The sequence below is a fragment of the Natrix helvetica genome (assembly GCF_964273705.1).
Source record: "Natrix helvetica genome assembly, chromosome: 1".
NCBI lineage: Eukaryota > Metazoa > Chordata > Lepidosauria > Squamata > Natricidae > Natrix > Natrix helvetica.
The window spans coordinates 188,575,499-188,592,830 of record NC_138548.1 but is presented as its reverse complement, the minus strand read 5'-3'; the positions used below and the strand labels follow the sequence as shown (position 1 = coordinate 188,592,830).

Sequence of the window (17,332 nt, the reverse complement as noted above, 5' to 3'; positions counted from 1 at the left end):
TTCCCCATTGACTTTGCTTGTCAGAAGGTTGCAAAAGGTAATCACGTGATCCTGGGACACTGCAACCGTCATAACTACGAGTCAGTTGCCAAGCATCCAAATTTTGATCACATGATTGCGGGGATGCTGCAAAGGTTGTAACTGTGAAAAACACTCATAGGTCACTTGTTTCAGTGCTGTTGTAACTTTGAACAGTCACTAAATTAACTTTTGTAAGGACTACCTGTACAGCAATGACATCAGGGAATTCTTTTGTTCAATATAATTAACTTGAAAAAACTTTTTAACTTCCTACCATTTTCTAAACTACAATGTGGGATGACAAATCTTATTCTAATTTCATAATTAATATAGAAATTGTGCTGTTTTTTCTTTTTTAAAAAAATATGAACACTGAAAAAAAAATAGCCCTTGTTTTGTGGCTTAGTCCTACTTGGATATGTAAAGTGGAATGGAAAAGGGCTTCAAGTAGGAAGCAGAATTAAATCTATCACTATGGCCCTGGAGAGCTTTACTGTCAGACACTGGCCTTGATAGACTAATAGTCTCACTCATTGTGATAGTTCTGCATGACTGTGAGAGCAATCTTTGGCACAGCAAAATCCTATATAGATACAAGGAAAAGTGACAATGTACTGGTGGTAGTCCTTCCAAATTTTCATTTAATGTTAACAGAAATACTTTTGTTAAACATTAAGTCTTTCTGTCTGAATTAAGCAAATGGAGATTTTGGGGGAGGGTAGTTTTGTCAAAAGTATTACATTAGTATGTGACCACAAGATTATGAGAAGATCCATTAGGATCCTAACAGACCAGTGTATTTGGCTGAATTAGGTGTGCTTCAGTTGCTTGGTCCAATATTTTCCTTGTCTCTTCCATAGCACCTTTCTGTACATCATTGTTTCTGGACTTGGTTAAGACACCTTCTGGAGCTTTAATTTGGTCTTTCTTAAAGCCCATGTTGCGTGGGCGGATTCTGTATTCTCCAGATACTCCTGAAACACGTGCAATCATGGAAAAGGTAATGCCACATTTTAAAAAATTAACAATTCACTATTATTAGAATATTCTTGATAAATAAGCAGAATCTAAATTTGAAGACCTGATTCATGAAAAATTCTATTAGTCAGTTTCTAGAATATATAATTTGGTAGATTTTACAAAAACAGCAACTCAAATATTCCTTTTAAATTAAATGAGAGAGGAATTTAATTGGGTATTAAACTAAATTCTCTAAGTTTCAAATTCTGAACATTTGTACTAGCATAATTGTCTTCAGAGCTATTGTTATTTTTTTAGCTATAGTCCTTAGTTTTATGATAGAATGAAAACAAAACTTTGTGCTAAAAGCATTTATCTTTAAAATCACTTCTTTGCCTACCTATAGAATATATTAATGTTTGATTTGTTTGTTTCAATTCTGTAAGTCCAATTCAACATTGAAACTGATGGCTGATTTAACACAAAAAGCCCAGGAGTGGTTGGACCGTTCACCCTTGCTCATGGATTCACTAGCTCTATTAAATGACACTCTTCCAATGTTGAAGGTATGAAATGTCATTTCATATTTTGACTATTATTAACTTGTTAACAACATTCTGACAAATGGCAATTCAATCTCTTCTTGAAAGTCTCAAGTGTTGAAGCTCCCACAACTTCTGAAGGCAAACTGTTCCATTGGTTGATTGTTCTTACTGTCAGAAAATTTCTCCTTATTTCCAGGTTCAGTCTCTCCTTGTTCAGTTTCCTTGTCTGGCCTACAGGTGCTTTGGAAAGTAGCTTGACCCCTTCCTCTCTGTGGCAGCCCCTCAAATATTGGAAGACTGCTATCATGTCTCTCCTGGTCCTTCTCTTCACTAGACTAGCCATGCCCATTTCCTTTAACCGTTCTTCATATGTTTTAGTCTCCAGTCCCCTAATCATCCTGGTTGCTCTTCTCTGCATTTTTTCTAGTCTCAACATCTTTTTTATAATGTGGTGACCAAAACTGGATGCAGTACTCTAGGTGTGGTCTTACTAAGGCTTTATAGAGTGGTATTAGTACCTCACTTGATCTTGATTGTATCCCTCTGTTAATGCAATTGAGGATTGCATTGGCTTTTTTTGCTGCCGCTGCACACTGCTGGCTCATATTTAGCTGGTTTACCACTAAGATCACCACTGAGCTCCTATTGCATAACTATCAAAATATCCTGTCCCAGATCCAGGGTATCGGCATAATGATGACAGTGAGATGTTGCACTGATATATTTTCAAGAGATGCTGAAAGCAATCAGAGTAAATTGTGATTTCACACTTTTTTTGTTATGCCTGCCATGATTCACTTCACATTTAAGTTGTTAGGATACATGGTGCAAATTTTTTGCTACAATTGGATTTTATAAAGCACACTTGAAAACATGGAACCTACACTATCTGGCACCATCTGGAACTGAACTCCATTGTGGTTTATTTCCTAATAAACAACTCTAGTTAAATAGCTAAGATTGTTATTTTTGTTTTAAATGGAGTTCTTACCAGATTTTAATTATTTTGCACAGTTCTTAAATTGTGTTAGTTTTAACACGTATACCGGTTTAGCGTAACATTTTACATCAATTTATGCTATTTTATTTTATGGAAAAGAGTGCAGTCTAAAGGTTTTATTTCCTCCACAAATTAGTGAACTTTTACCAACTGTTTCCTGAACTATAAAAACAGGTATTCTTTTTTCAAAGCACTATGATATGAGAAATAAGAGAATTGAAGTATTTATGTATCACAACATGTCTGAATTCAAAATGTAAATTCAGAATTTTTTTATATAAATCAGTGTTTAATCCCAAAAATATAGCTATGGCTCCTATTTTTTGGGGGGTGCCTCATTATATTTACAATGAATTTGCAATCAATCTTGCTATCTTTATTCATAAAAAAGCAGTGGATGAAATCCATGATAGTCAATAAAGCACAATATAATAATAGATAATAGATAATCTTCTAGTTTTAGGATTGTGAGAATTATCATTTTTATGGCTGAATGAAGCAATACTAATGTTTTTGTCCCAAAGATGCCTCTTAGAAAAGTCCACAAAACTATTGCTTGTGAAGCTATTAGGAACAGAGCTCTTTACTTGCATTAGGAAAGTGATTTCCTTCTTGATTCTGAAAGAAATTATTTTTAAATTTTTTCATGGCAACATTTCTGTGGACTTTACCCTGGTTTAGATATCATATTAGATCACATATAACATCTCATATCATACATCATATTTGCACTTAATTTATGCAGAGAGTTTTATTTATGTGAGTGCTCTTGATTCCACTGAGTTATTAATAGCTGCATACCTTACTGTATAGTGAAACAAATCTTATGAGGAAATTTTGTGTCAGAAAGACAGGTAGTCCTCATAGCAAGCGCCTCTCTTAGCAACCAACTGCAGTTTTTTCAATGACCAGTAGTCCTCACATTTATGACCTTCACAGAACTGTAAAACAGGGGAAAGCTGAAGTAAGATAGTAAAATCATGATGCTTTACTTAGCAACTGCTTTGCTTAATGACCAAGTAGCTGGTCCCGAATATAGTCACTAATATCTTCAGAGAGATTTTTTCTATCATTTTTGCATGTGAATGCAGCTTGATAACTACCACAAATATTTATTTTATTTGTAGTATATAACAAAATAAGATTAATGATCCTCTAGATAAGAATGACTATTCCCATTTGCTTTCATTTCCTAATTAGTCTGAGCTTCCTTCCTCTTTTCCTTCCTTCCAGTAATAATTGTTATTATACAAACAAGATAACAATAATGCCAATAGAAATACCTTGGATGTAATCCCAAAACATCTGGAACACCACTTGAATACCATCAGCATTGACAAAATCACCATCAATCAATTTCAAAATGCAGCTTTATTTGAAACAACTTACTTCCTGTGGATACTTGTAACATTATTAAACAACACTATTTGCCTACACTGGGTCCTTAAGAAGGACTCTAAAGATGGATAATGTGGATAAAAATGCCAAACCGAGTCTAAATATATGGCTGACTGTACAGACAACCATAATTTTAATTCTTAAAGTTTGATCCCTGATTCTCAGATTAAAATGATGCTTTACTGGGAAATGTCATTTTTTTTATTTGAGGGGAATCATTTCAACCACAATTTTAAAAAAATAACCTAATGTATTTGAAGTTGAATATTAAATACTCATCATGTCATTTGGCAGAACACATTGCAGAATCCTTTTGTACAAGTTTTCATCAAACTCATGGTGAAGCTGGATGCTGTTGAATTGTTAAACCAAATTAATCAACTAGGTAAGTTATTGCGTATCTTTATTTTACCATCGGGTACAGTATAGGTTCTTGACTGAATAATGATGGTACTGTAGTATAGGATGAATATAGGTTTAATTGCATTATTCTATCATATAAATTAAAAATGAACTATAAACTACATCACATTTTGGAGGATAACCAACAATTGTAGGAAAAAACTTTCTCACAAATCTTGGCCTGCAACTCCTTATGTTCCTATTAAATGTTATTAAGATTATGAGAAACTGCTATTTGTAAGGCAAACTTGGCTATTAGTAAAGCAGTTCTGAACAAAATCAGATCTGCTATATGAATATTTGTGTATATTTATGTGTGTGTTTGTGTGAGTGTATATACTGTATATATACTGTATACATATCTGTAGAAACTTGGGTGAAGGAAAAAAATTCATACAGGTGGAAAGGATGGGATGAACATTTACAGAAAATTCTTATCTACAATCTGAGACAGATCACATCTGCAGCTACCTTATATAACTTTTATTATTATTAATAGTAATAGCATCCTATGAAAACAAGTCTATTGACAAAGAGTATTTAAAGCTTTAGGAATTTCATAACTAAATTTATTAAACTAACTTCTGATAGTTTGGGGGCTTTTGTGAATTATAAAATTGGTAAGACATTATAATTTGGAGTATGTTGGTAAGTTCTTGTTGTTAGTTGCAAAGTCATGTCCGACCTGTTGCGACCCCATGGACAATGTTCCTCCAGGTCTTCCTGTCCTCTACCATCCTCTGGAGTCCATTTAAGCTCACACTGACTGCTTCAGTGACTCCATCCAGCCACCTCATTCTCTGTCATCCCCTTCTTCTTTTGCTCTCAATCTTTCCCAGCATTAGGCTCTTCTCCAGTGAGTGCTTCCTTCTCATTAGATGGCCAAAGTATTTGAGTTTCATCTTCAGGATCTGGCCTTCTGAAGAGCAGTCAGGGTTGATCTCCTCTAGGACTGACCGGTATGATCACCTTGCAATCCAAGGAATGTTTTTCTGGAACTCCCTAGCTTTCTCCATGATCCAGCGTATGTTGGCAATTTGATCTCTAGTTCCTCTACCTCTTCGAAATCCTGCCTGGGGATTTTTTGGGGGATTATATCCCAGTATTGCTTTTCCTACTCTTTTATTTACTATGAAGGCTACTTCATTTCTTCTGAGGAATTCTTGCCCACAATAGTATACCTGATGGTCATCTGATGGTCATTCATCCATTCCTGTCCATTTTAGTTCACTGATTCCTAAGATGTCGATGTTCAGTCTTGTCATCTTTTGTTTAACCATGTCCAGCTTGCCTTGATTCATGAATCTTACATTCCAAGTTCCTATGGAGTATAGTTCTTTACAGCATCGGACTTTCCTTTTACCACTAGATACATCTACAGCTGAGTGTCCTTTTGGCTTTGGCCTGGTTGCTTCACTCTTTCTGGCACTACTAGTACTAGCCTTCTGCCCTTCCTCAGTAGCATATTGGACACCTTCCAACTTGAGGTGCCCACCTTCCAGCATCATATCTTTTTGCCTTTTGGTACTGTCCATGGGGTTTTCATGGCAAAGATACTGAAGTGGGTCTCCATTTCCTTCTCCAGTTGATCACATTTTGTCAGAGCTCTCTTCTATGACCTATCCATCTTGGGTGGCCCTGCATGATATAGTTCATAGCTTCATAGAGATATGCAAGCCCCTTCGCCATGACAAGACAGTAATCCATAGAGTTGGTAAGACATTAATTTGAAGATTAAAATTTTCTTGCTTTATTTCTTTTATTTCAGATGATATACGTTTGGAACTACAGAATAGCACTGACATAATAAATCAACTTATTACTTTAGCAAGACTATCAATAAATGCCTCTTCATGTGTGCTGCTTGATCGCATTCAGCCAGGCAAAACTGTAGAGAAAATGGAGATGATGGCAAAAGATCTGTTTCTGAGAAATGAACTTTTGGCAAGTAAGTAAGGTTGTATGGATTTTTTCCCACTGGAACTTTTAAAAAAGTATCAAGATTAGACATATTATTTGAGCTAACCTGCCATGCCCATAATTTCAAAGTACTCATATGATCAAACTAATGCACATGTGACATGTTTTTCATTTTCAATGAATTAAATTATTTTATCAACAAATAAAGTATCCTGGAATGCATATAGGTAAAAACCAGCAGACTGTATCATTTCATTGCAGCGCTCTGGAAATACTTCTGTTTCATAAGAACAGGTAAAGGATTTGGATTGAATGAAATCTCAATAGTAATTGCAGAAGTCAGGTGTAAATTACACCAACATAACTGACATTATTCATTTTTATTTTATTATTCTCCCAATTGATAAATCAAGGTGCAGCCTCTGTTGGGCACATATATTTTTATCATATACTAGTTATTTAGTAATTGCAAATGTTTCTCTTCCTTTTTAAAAGGTGTCATTTTCAAGTTACCTTCAAGTAGGACAAGAAAACACGTAACACCTAGTGGAGTTTCCCTTCCACCATTAGTCAATTATACCATCCGAATGAGCAGCAAGATTTCCCAAACAACAAAAAGAATACGAGAAAAAATTTGGACAGTGGGGCCACATAATTCAGCCTCTCAAAGCCAAATCTACAGTCGAGCATTTGTCTACATCCAAGATAACATTGATAGAGCAATAATTGAACTACAGACTGGGAAAAGTGCAGAAGAAATAGCTGTCCAAGTTCAGGCTACACCTTATCCTTGTTATAATAAAGACATGTAAGTCTGTGTGAATTGGTAGGATATTTAATGTCTTAGTGGGGAAAAATAGCTAAAATGTATTAATTGTATGAAATTCCAGTAACAGAATACATGCTGATTTGTTTTTAATCAAAACTCTATTACAGCTGAACTTGCAAATTATGAATAAGTGAGATTTCCAAAGTGTGATGTGCAGTAATTCATAAGAAAGTATCAAATGAGAGTTGGGATAAAGTTTTTTATGCTCCATTAACAGCGATTATGATGAATTATTTTTTACTCACCACTATGTTTAGGCCTGTGAATGTGACCTCATGCTTAGTTTCATGAATTTTTGACAGATGCAAAGTAGCTATATATATTGTATTGTGCAATGTTTTGCAGTGCAAAAGTTAATATCTCTGTACCAGTGTGATTAGAAATTGAGGTAGAACGAGATATTTGTCAAAGAAGGCTGAAGTTGCATTCAGCAAAATATATTCCTGTTCTTAAAATGATCAAATACTTTTTAATTATAGACTGTGTGAGAGAAAACATTTTTACTGTTCAAAGGCTTTTATAGTATTTTGAAAATTATCTTAATTATAATTCACAAAGGGAAACTACTTTACATTTACCTAAATAATTACTTTGCTTTTTACAGGTTTCTGACTAGTGTGACCTACTCTCTTCCATTTACATTAATGGCTGCTTGGACACTTTTCATTGCAGCTTTTGTGAAAAAGCTTGTTCAAGAAAAAGACTTGAGACTTTATGAGGTAGGCTGAAGCTTTGAATCCATCACTTGCCAGATCCTGAAGTTTACTTGCAAATTAATCCTGCAAAATTAGACTGCCTGCATGCACAGAGAATCCAACCACAATATTTTTCTCTTGATTTGTTCATAGAATAATAAAAATCCAATCTTCTCTCCAAACAATGCAAGCAAATTCACTGGGAATTGCTATTAGAGGCCTGGCTGTGTGGTAGATATTGTCCTGAGAACATTAAAGACTTATTGCTTAGCTAGGCTGCTCATAGAGTTTTAATATGGGGATAATAGAGTTAGACTTCTGAAAATGGAGAGAGGCACACATTTGAACATTGTGTTGCTAGTTGATGTCTAGTATACTTGGGCTTTCTCTCTCAGTGCTTCTTTGGTGCACAAGTGAGTCCACGCTGGCAATAATGAGTCTAGTTCTGGTCACCACAATGCAAAAAAAAAGAAAAAAGAAATGCTGAGGCCCTAGAGCCGTGATGGTGAACCTTTGGCACACGTGCCAGAGGTGGCATGCAGTGCCCTCTCTGTGGGCACACGAGGCGTCGCCTGAGCTCTGACACACATGCGCGCGCACTTCCCAGTGGCCAGCTGTATGATGAATGGTTTAATGTCTAGACTCTAGCTTAAGGGAGGGATGGATTAGGTACTCAAGTGTACTGGATGACAACTGCCTGTCATCCAGTACTTAAGGGGCTGTCACAGAGAAGAGGAGGTAGACTTATTTTTCAAAGTACCTGAGGGCAAAACAAGAATCAATATGTGGAAACTCACTAAAGAGAAATATAAACTGGAACTAAGGAGAAATTTCCTGACAAAACAATTAATCAATGGAACAGCTTGCCTTGTGGATGCTCAATCACTGGGCATTTTCAAGAAGAGATTGTAGAATCATTTTTCCAGGAGGATATAAGGCTGGCTGCCTTGGGCAGGTTTTCTGACTGGAAGACCTTCAAGGTCCCTTCCGGCCTTATAATTCTATGATTCTATAACATACCAAGTTTCAAACACACACTGAAAGAATTAAGAAAGAATTAAGAGAAACATTGGGGAAAGAAAACACCTTTCCTGCCTTTCCTGTTTCTTTCCTGCCGCCTATTCTTCCGCCTACTAAGGTGCCCTGTTTTAGGTGGCAAAAAAAAAAACCAGTTCCCTAACCTTTCCGAGCCTTCTGGCTGCTGATCAACTGGTCCTCAGGCAGCTGCAAAACTCTCCCAACTGTTGCTAGGCTTTGGCAAGCTAGACCTGCATACAAAGGCATTAGCTTCAGGGAGGAGGGGAAGCTTTTTTGTTTTGTTTATTAAAGAAATTGGGTTTCTGGGGGAGGGAAGGGGTTAAACAAGGAAAAGGTTTTAGGAAGGTTGTCCTGAAGCTTCCACCTTTGCATGTAGGACCTAGCTTCTCAAAGCCTAGCAATAGCCAGCCAGGAAAGCTTTGCAGCCTCCCAATGGTCAGCTGATTGGGGCAGAAAACTCTGAAAGTACCCTGAAAATGGTGACTGCTTCTGGGCAGCATGGAGAGCAAGCCCAAGTGCTGTGGGATCCTGTCAGGGCAGGATGCGGGGAGGAAGAGAGGTCTGCAGCATCCCCATGGTCTGTCATAAGGGTGAATAACTGTGGAGGTACTACTGCTGTCATAACCCACCCACCCCATCTATTGTAATTTTGAATATTTGTTAAGTGGCCTGCCATTTCTCCAGGACTACTTGTATACCCAAAAGCAAACTGGTAGCCAGTGTAGCTCTCAGAGTTATGTGGTTAAATTGATTCTCATACGTAACTCCCTAATCTACTGCATTATGGACATTGTAGTTTCTGAATGGTCTTCAAGTGCAGCCCAAACTAGAGTGGGGATTTTTTAAAACATAAATTACCTAATATCTTCCCAATTAGGATTATTTTAATTCAGAATCTACCGTAAGTGTTATGGCATAAGAAGTGATCAACCTTAAGCTTCATTCTTAGGATTTTTCATATTATTTTGTATTACAGGTAGGAGAATTTGATTACTATCTAAGGGAGTCTGAGTACTCTGCACTATAAATACAGCATGAGGGGAAAAGCTGGTTCTTAGATTTTCTGTACTTAAATAAAACAAGGCAGTATTTTAGGTAACCAGGTTTACGCCTGGTGAGGCTGGTGACGTCATCAGGAAGGCGGGGAATGGGACCACGTGTGTTGGAGGCTGAGGCTCCCCAACAGCAGCTGCTTTTTAGTGCTTTTCTGTGCGTCTGGCGTTTAGGACATCTGGCTATCTACCTAAACGCCAGACGCACAGAAAAGCAGTTGCTGTTGGGGATCGCGGAGCGTGAGCCGGCGGAGCGCGCTCAGGAAGGCAGGGAATGGATCAGCACACATGACAAGTTGATAAAATATGTCTTAATGACTCAGTATTTAAGGATTAAATTGAATTATAGATTATGCATTTTACTCATTCATAAATTTTCATTTTTTTCCCTTTTCCATAGTATATGAAGATGATGGGTGTAAATTCCAGCAGTCACTTCTTTGCTTGGTTCATTGAATGCATCACATTTCTCCTGCTTAATAACTTATTTCTTATTTTTATTCTCAAATTTGGGAATATCCTTCCAAAAATAAATGTTGTGATCTTATTCCTGTACCTTCTGGACTACAGCTTCTCCATCATAGCCATGTGCTATCTCATCAGTGTATTCTTCAACAATACAAACATTGCTGCTTTGGTTGGCTGCCTGGTCTACATCCTGGCCTTTTTCCCCTTCATTGTCCTACTAGTTGTTGAGAATCAGATGAGCTTTACCATCAAGAGCCTACTGGTAAATCTGTCCTTGTATATGTTTTCTAGAAAAAAATGGGGAGTTTACAACTAGACTTTTGTGAGGCAAGCAATCTACCTATAGATTTGGATTTGCTTTGTCTTGCAGCCACAGACAATACTAGCATGAACATTAGAAACTGTTTTTGGTATGTCAAGTAATGTCCCATCCATTTTAATTGAATATGGCACTTCACTGCTTGAGATGGAAATTGTTAGGATGCCTGAAGTGTCCATTTGACTTGCCATGTACTGAATCTGGATCCTTTATTGCACAAAACATATCTTTTGTGATAGTGCTGCATTCATCACAATTGTAATCCTTACTCACTGGGCACCTAATATGGAAATGTTTAAAAAATTATTTCACAGAACAAGCTATTTTGTGAAAGTTCTGAATAAGGTATTAGCATTCCTTTCACAAATTGTTTGAATTTAATATTAAATTCATCTGTTCTAAATTAAATTAAAATTTGGTTTTCAACAAATGTTTACTTTTTAAACATACAGTAGAATAATAATGAGTTTAGATACATCATCCTGATTAAATCTATTTTAACTTAAAATAAGTTAAAATAAAAATAAATGAGCTTAAATAACAACAGCTTAAAATAAATCATCGCCTCTAACTCAGTTACCTAAAAAAAAGTTGTGAACATTATTCTTGTTGGAAAGATGGGACCAGTGGTGGGTTTTACTTTATTTTACTACTGGTTTGCTCATGCACGTGCATGTGCTCGTGTGCTCACACAATGCTGCTTCACATGAGCAGAAGCGTCCTGGCGGGTGGGCAGAATCTCCCACCGCCACCACTACAAGTTCAACTGATCCAGGGTGAACTGGCAGAAACCCACCTCTGGATGGGACCTAAATTAAAATCCATAACTACTAATGAGTTTGGAGATGTGATTAAATAATCAAACCACCACAACTAGAGCCAAATCATCCTTGCGTTCTATTACTGCTATGTTTTCTATTGTTCAAGACTAACTGTGTGTGTGTGTGTATTCTAGTGGTGAGTTCCTACCAGTTCTTACCAGTAATGCCGGCAGCAACCCACCCCCGGTAGTGTTTTGGCGGCCTGGCTTGCTGGAATTGGCAGCGACCCAGGACTGCTACACCCCTGAACCAGTTCCCCAGGCGGTGGGGGCGGCAGCACCACCATGTTTTTCAGTTCTGCGCATGCACAGAACAATTTTAATTGCACTTATGGGCAAATGTGTATGTTCGTGTGCAAGCAAAGCAAACATGCAAGCGCAAAATTGTGTGCGCACTAAACCAGCATTAATGCCGGCAGGAACCCACCCCTGGTGTATTCCATATGTTTGCTAATATTTCAGTTAGTTACCTTTCTTCCTGTTTTTTCCCCAGAGCCTTTTATCTCCAACTGCATTCAGCTATGCAAGCCAGTATATTGCCCGTTATGAAGAACAAGGCATTGGTATATCTATCTATCTATCTATCTATCTATCTATCTATCTATCTATCTATCTATCTATCTATCTATCTATCTATCATCTATCTATCTATCTATCTATCATCTATCTATCTATCTATCTATCTATCTATCTACCTACCTACCTACCTACCTACCTACCTACCTACCTACCTACCTACCTACCTATCTATCTATCTATCTATCTATTTATCTATCTATACATTTTTATAAGAAAAATATATCTTAATAGCCCAAATGAAATACTGTGTGTTCATTTGCTAATGCAGGTTATTCTGTGTATCCCTCTTCTTCTTTTTTATAGGTCTGCAGTGGGATAATATGCATGACTCACCAATGTCAGGGGACAATACTAATTTTAGCTGGATGTGCTGGTTAATTCTGATAGATTCTTTTATTTATTTCATTCTGGGTTGGTACATCAGGAATGTTTTTCCAGGTATGTAATAATGGTTATTAAAAATACTGTATTTTGATGGATGCAATTTGACAATTAAAAATGTAAAGTTAGGGCAAATTATCCTATAATATCCATGTTATCATTTCTGGGAAATCACTAAAACCATCCGCTGTGTGACATTGCCTTTCTTCAAATGGCATGTATCTTTCACACTGATATCTATATTTGGTGATTCTGGATGTGGGAAAAGGATAGATTTTAATGGAGTTTAAGGTAACATTATTGTGTTACTACTTATATACAGAATAATGATTGGTGACAATGAGAAATAGTTTTTGAAGCATTTCGAAAGTGACATAATTTGAGCTCTAATTTGAAGAAATAAGGCTCCTTCAAATGTCTCTACGCGCCACTTCAGATTGGTTTTGGATAGTCAGTTCTTGTGATAGAGAATTAATATATTTCTCATTCTGCCCTGATTAATATGAAGCCAGAGCTAAATTAATTTTGTTATACTGGTTCTTGATTGGATTGGATTGGATTGTCCTTCAACAGATTTTGCTCCTCCTTGTTCAGAGGCTGCTGAAATTATCTAGGAAAGGAGAACAAGTAGTTTAATCAACAAATGTGACTTTAATTCTTCTGGTTATTCCCAAGAATCCCAGAAAGAAAAAAGAGCTGTTATTCTCCATCCCATCCATTTCCCCACTTGTAAAGATTTGCCTACAACAGCCTAGCTGCAAAAATGCTACTGTCAGAGTTCTGACCAATGCCCTAATTAAATCATGACCCTAGAGCCATGCTTCCAAAGAAATCCAGTTATTTATTAGCAGCTTCATGTCGGCACATTCCAAGTGAAGTCAACTCTGATCCCATGTAATTTACGGGCCAGGCTTGACCCTGTTTCCCCCCTCCCCCCAGTGTGTGTCATCAGTCACATTTGCCAACAAAGCAATTTTGCGGGTTGTAGAGATCACTCCCCTCTGGTCACTATGGGTAACCCCAGAAGATGGCCTTGACAGAGATATGCCTGGAATGTGCTTTTGTTTTTGGCTGCCGTGCTGCTTTGCCATAGCTGCAAGTTCGGCTTGCCTTTTGGCTGGGTCCATCTCTATTCCTTCATTTGACACTTGGTAACCCAGGTAGTCTAACCGTGCACAGTGGAATTCACATTTTGATACCTTGACGTATAGGTTGGCTGCCAGAAGTTTTTCCAGTACTTGACGGATCAGGGGTATGTGGTCATCCATGGTCTCAGTGTAGATAAGGATGTCATCTAGGTAGACAAGGACCCCCTTCTAGAGGTGCTCGTGCAGCACCTCGTTTATTAACTGCATGAATACCGCTGGGGGCCCCTGCAGTCTGAAAGGCATCACTTTGAATTGAAAGCTCCCTAGGGGGCAGTTGAACACTGTTTTCCACTCATCTCCCTCTCTGATACATATTTGGTAGTATGCTTCTCTGAGGTCTAGTTTGGTGAGGACTTTTCTCTTGGCCAGATGAGATAGCATGTCCTTCATGAGGGGGAGGGGGTATAGTTTGTGTACGCACACCCAATTTATCCCTCGAAAGTCCACACACAATCTCATAGTTCCATCTTTTTTCTCTTTGAAGAGGACTGGTGCTGCGACCTGTGGCTTGGCTGGCTCAATGAACCCCCTTGCTAGGTCTATGTATTTGTGCATCTCTTGCATTTCCCGGGGAATCATGGCATATAGTTTGGGCTTGGGTAGTTTTGCCCCGGGGATGATTTCGATGGCACAGTCTGTCTCCCGGTGGGGAGGCAGAACATCACACTCGGCCTTGCTGAACACTTCTGCAAGGTCCTGATATTCCATCGAAATTAGTTCAGCCTCTGGGGTTTTGTTGGATATGGTTGCCAGTTGTTCTTGTGGGCTCTTTTGGGGGGTTTCAGCATGGGTGGTGTCTCTGCTTGCTGGTGTGGGATGGGTTTGGGGCCCCTTGATATCCTGTGGTTACCCCCTTGCCACCAGATGGTCAGTCCCCACTTGTCTAGTCAGGAAAGTCCCAGTATCTGTGTGTCATTTTGGAGGCTATTATGAATCAAATTACTTCCCAGTGATCCACTAGTTCTAGCCTCACTGGCTCAGTTTGGTGGGTGGCATAGGCTCCTCCCATTAGGGACCCATCGACCTGCTCAAACCGGATCAGGTGGGCCAGGTGGGTCAGTCTTTTTGCTCTGATCCCCAGTTTCAGGACTGTGGTTAGGCTGTGAGGCGTGTTAGGGATGTAACCCTAGGCTTGGCTTGGCAATGTATATAAGCCATGATTACTTTACTGTTACTTTAAATGATTCACAGATGTAATTGGCTTGTTACCTCAAGCAGCTATAAGAGGGAGCCAGAATGACTGTTATCTCTCTGTTTTGTTAGAAGCTGGTAGGTGTATACTGAAGTATTGTGGTTTGCTACTGTTTAGCTATATTTTGTGTGTTAGATTTGGGCGACTGGTTGTCCTTGCCTGGGATTCCACCACTTTTGTCTGAGGGGGAAGATACCTTTGCAGCCTGGAGGGCTTTCCTGGATGTACTGGTGGTCCATTTGGGCTCTTGTTCTGGTCGTGCCCTGGGCGGTGGGTCTGGCCTTGGTTTTGGGGCTAGGGTTGGGCATGCAGCTGCCATGTGGCCCATCCCCCCGTATCTGTAGCATTTGTAGCATTTCAGTGGACTTCGAGGGAGGGCTGGTCTTAGGGCCTGCTGTGGTGCTGTGGTTCTCTGCCAGCTGGGTGATTTCAGGTCAGGTTGACCTCTCTCTTTTGTGTCCAGTTGCTTTCTCATGTCATGGGTGCGCAGCCCGCTGTCGACTTTTTAAAAAAAAATTCTTTTTTTCTTTTTTTCTTTTCTTCTTCGACTTTTGTTGATACTCGGAACCACTCAGAGAGTTGATTTGGAATGTCGCAGTACACGGTTACCTAGGCAATTTGCTTGTCCAAGCTTGTTCTGAATAAATGCACCAGCAGCCACTCTGGTAAAGGGGGTAGCCTTCCTATAACCCTCCTAAATTCACGGATGTACTCTTTAATGGAGCGGCCCCTCTGCTTTAGTTTGCTGAGTTACTATTTCGCATATCCTCAAATCTGGCCTCTAGCAGTTGCAGGAAGTCATCTATGTTTTGCAGTTGGGGGACTCTCCTCTTGTGGAGGGTTGCTAGCCATTCCCTTGTTTCTCCCTCTAGATCCTGTGTGATGGTATTCACCATGGCTCTGGGGGATGGGTAGAGATGCCCATAGTGTTCTAGGTGGATATCAGCTGAATCAAGGAATAAGGCTAGCTGGTCTGAGTCTCCGTGAAACTTTCCCCTGAATTGGCGTGGGTCATTCAGCCCTACTCCTCCAACCTCCTGTCGGCCTCTGTATGTTTGTGCCTGATATGGCTGGTCATCTTTTTCACCCCTAGTTTGGAGAGAAGGAGGGAGTTGCCTACTCTTGGCAGCCTGCCTGCTGCGTGGGAGAGGCACTAGTTGCTGTTTTGGGCTACTTCTCCTTCTATCGGGAGGGGGAGGGGGACTGCACTCCAGTCTGCATCTCCTCTCTTCAACAGGATCAGATGTACCTCCCCTCTCTTTTGGGCAGCATGATGGTCCCTCATCATGAAGGTGGCCCGGTCAAAATCCTCCCTCAGTTGCTCTTTTGCACTCCTTAGGGATTCCATCTGGCTTGTTTCCAGTCCCACCTCCAGTCCACCCTTGCCAGCTTGCTTGATATCATTCCCTGTAGCTGGGAATTGGGATAAGGGAACTGTACTTCAGCTGCCTTAGGGGTTAATTTCCAAAAGTACTCATCCTTTCTTGCTTCTGCTGCTGGGGAAGACAGTACAGCATGGAAGCGTGGAGCTCTGGTGGGGAGTGGGGGCTGGCCGACTTCCTCCAGTTGAAATTAGGCTTTCTCCTGATAATCCACCTTCTGCCATGGTTGCCTGATTTTCCCTCCAAGCACCCCAAATATTGGGGGAGTGCTCGGAGAGCCCAGGATTCGGGAAACCCGGAAATCTTTATAGATTTTAAAAAGTCAGCTTAGGCTCTCTGTGAAGTTCCCAAGAGATGACCTAATTAATTTACAAACCTCGAAACAAAGTTGAAACAAAAAACATTCATTTATTAGGATCAACATCTTGGCTTGATCTTCTGTGGAGCCTAAACTGGCTTTTGCTTAATTGCGTTTGAACTTTACCCCCCTATCTCCTCCCTTCTGTCATGCATCATACATCATATTCATGAACTAGGTTGTAGAAACATGGCCAAAGGTATGCATGGAATCCTCCCTCGAATGCCAACCTAATAATAGTCATGGTAACACTTTACAAGTTGACACAGAGGCTTTTAAAACAGAAATAGAAGGAATTAATTCTTCAAAGCAGGGTGCTTCTTGTTGTAACAACTGCTATGTGGAAGTGTCCATGATCTCACACAGGAAAGTATTCAAATGAATTCTGCAGTCCTGCTCTATTTTCATAGATTTCATTTCAGATAAATTCAGAAATGCCTGCCTTAGATTTCACATGAATATTTAGTAGTCAAATGGTCAGCTGAAATAATGTGGCTGTTTATTGTTTGGGAAGAGAACATGATTCTCATACTTTGAAATGTTGAAATCTAACAAAACCCATCTATTACGTTCTATAGGCCTGATCTTGTTGAGATAATATCAAAATTTTACTACAGAGCTTTTCAATCTCTCTCCCATTTTTGTCACTATTCTCGTTACAGGGAAATATGGGATGGCAGCTCCATGGTATTTTCCATTCCTTCCATCTTACTGGACTGAGCGCTATGGTTATTTTCCTTTGTTGAGTGAGAAGATAACGGGCTATCTTTTCACCAATTTCTTCATGACAAAACAACCTACTTTCCCCGAAAAGATTTGTATGTT

General features: G+C 39.1%; 1 protein-coding gene across 1 annotated transcript in view; it reads left to right on the top strand.

Moving 5' to 3' along the window:
* ABCA12 (ATP binding cassette subfamily A member 12) overlaps positions 1 to 17,332 on the top strand; it is a 179,608-nt gene that overhangs the window by 84,443 nt on the left and 77,833 nt on the right. The window contains exons 19-28 of the mRNA XM_081957386.1: positions 882 to 1,021; positions 1,428 to 1,547; positions 4,219 to 4,309; positions 6,095 to 6,274; positions 6,742 to 7,054; positions 7,680 to 7,794; positions 10,261 to 10,590; positions 11,961 to 12,030; positions 12,350 to 12,484; positions 17,170 to 17,325. Coding sequence (XP_081813512.1) covers positions 882 to 1,021; positions 1,428 to 1,547; positions 4,219 to 4,309; positions 6,095 to 6,274; positions 6,742 to 7,054; positions 7,680 to 7,794; positions 10,261 to 10,590; positions 11,961 to 12,030; positions 12,350 to 12,484; positions 17,170 to 17,325 — 1,650 coding nt within the window. The remainder of the gene's footprint in view (positions 1 to 881; positions 1,022 to 1,427; positions 1,548 to 4,218; positions 4,310 to 6,094; positions 6,275 to 6,741; positions 7,055 to 7,679; positions 7,795 to 10,260; positions 10,591 to 11,960; positions 12,031 to 12,349; positions 12,485 to 17,169; positions 17,326 to 17,332) is intronic.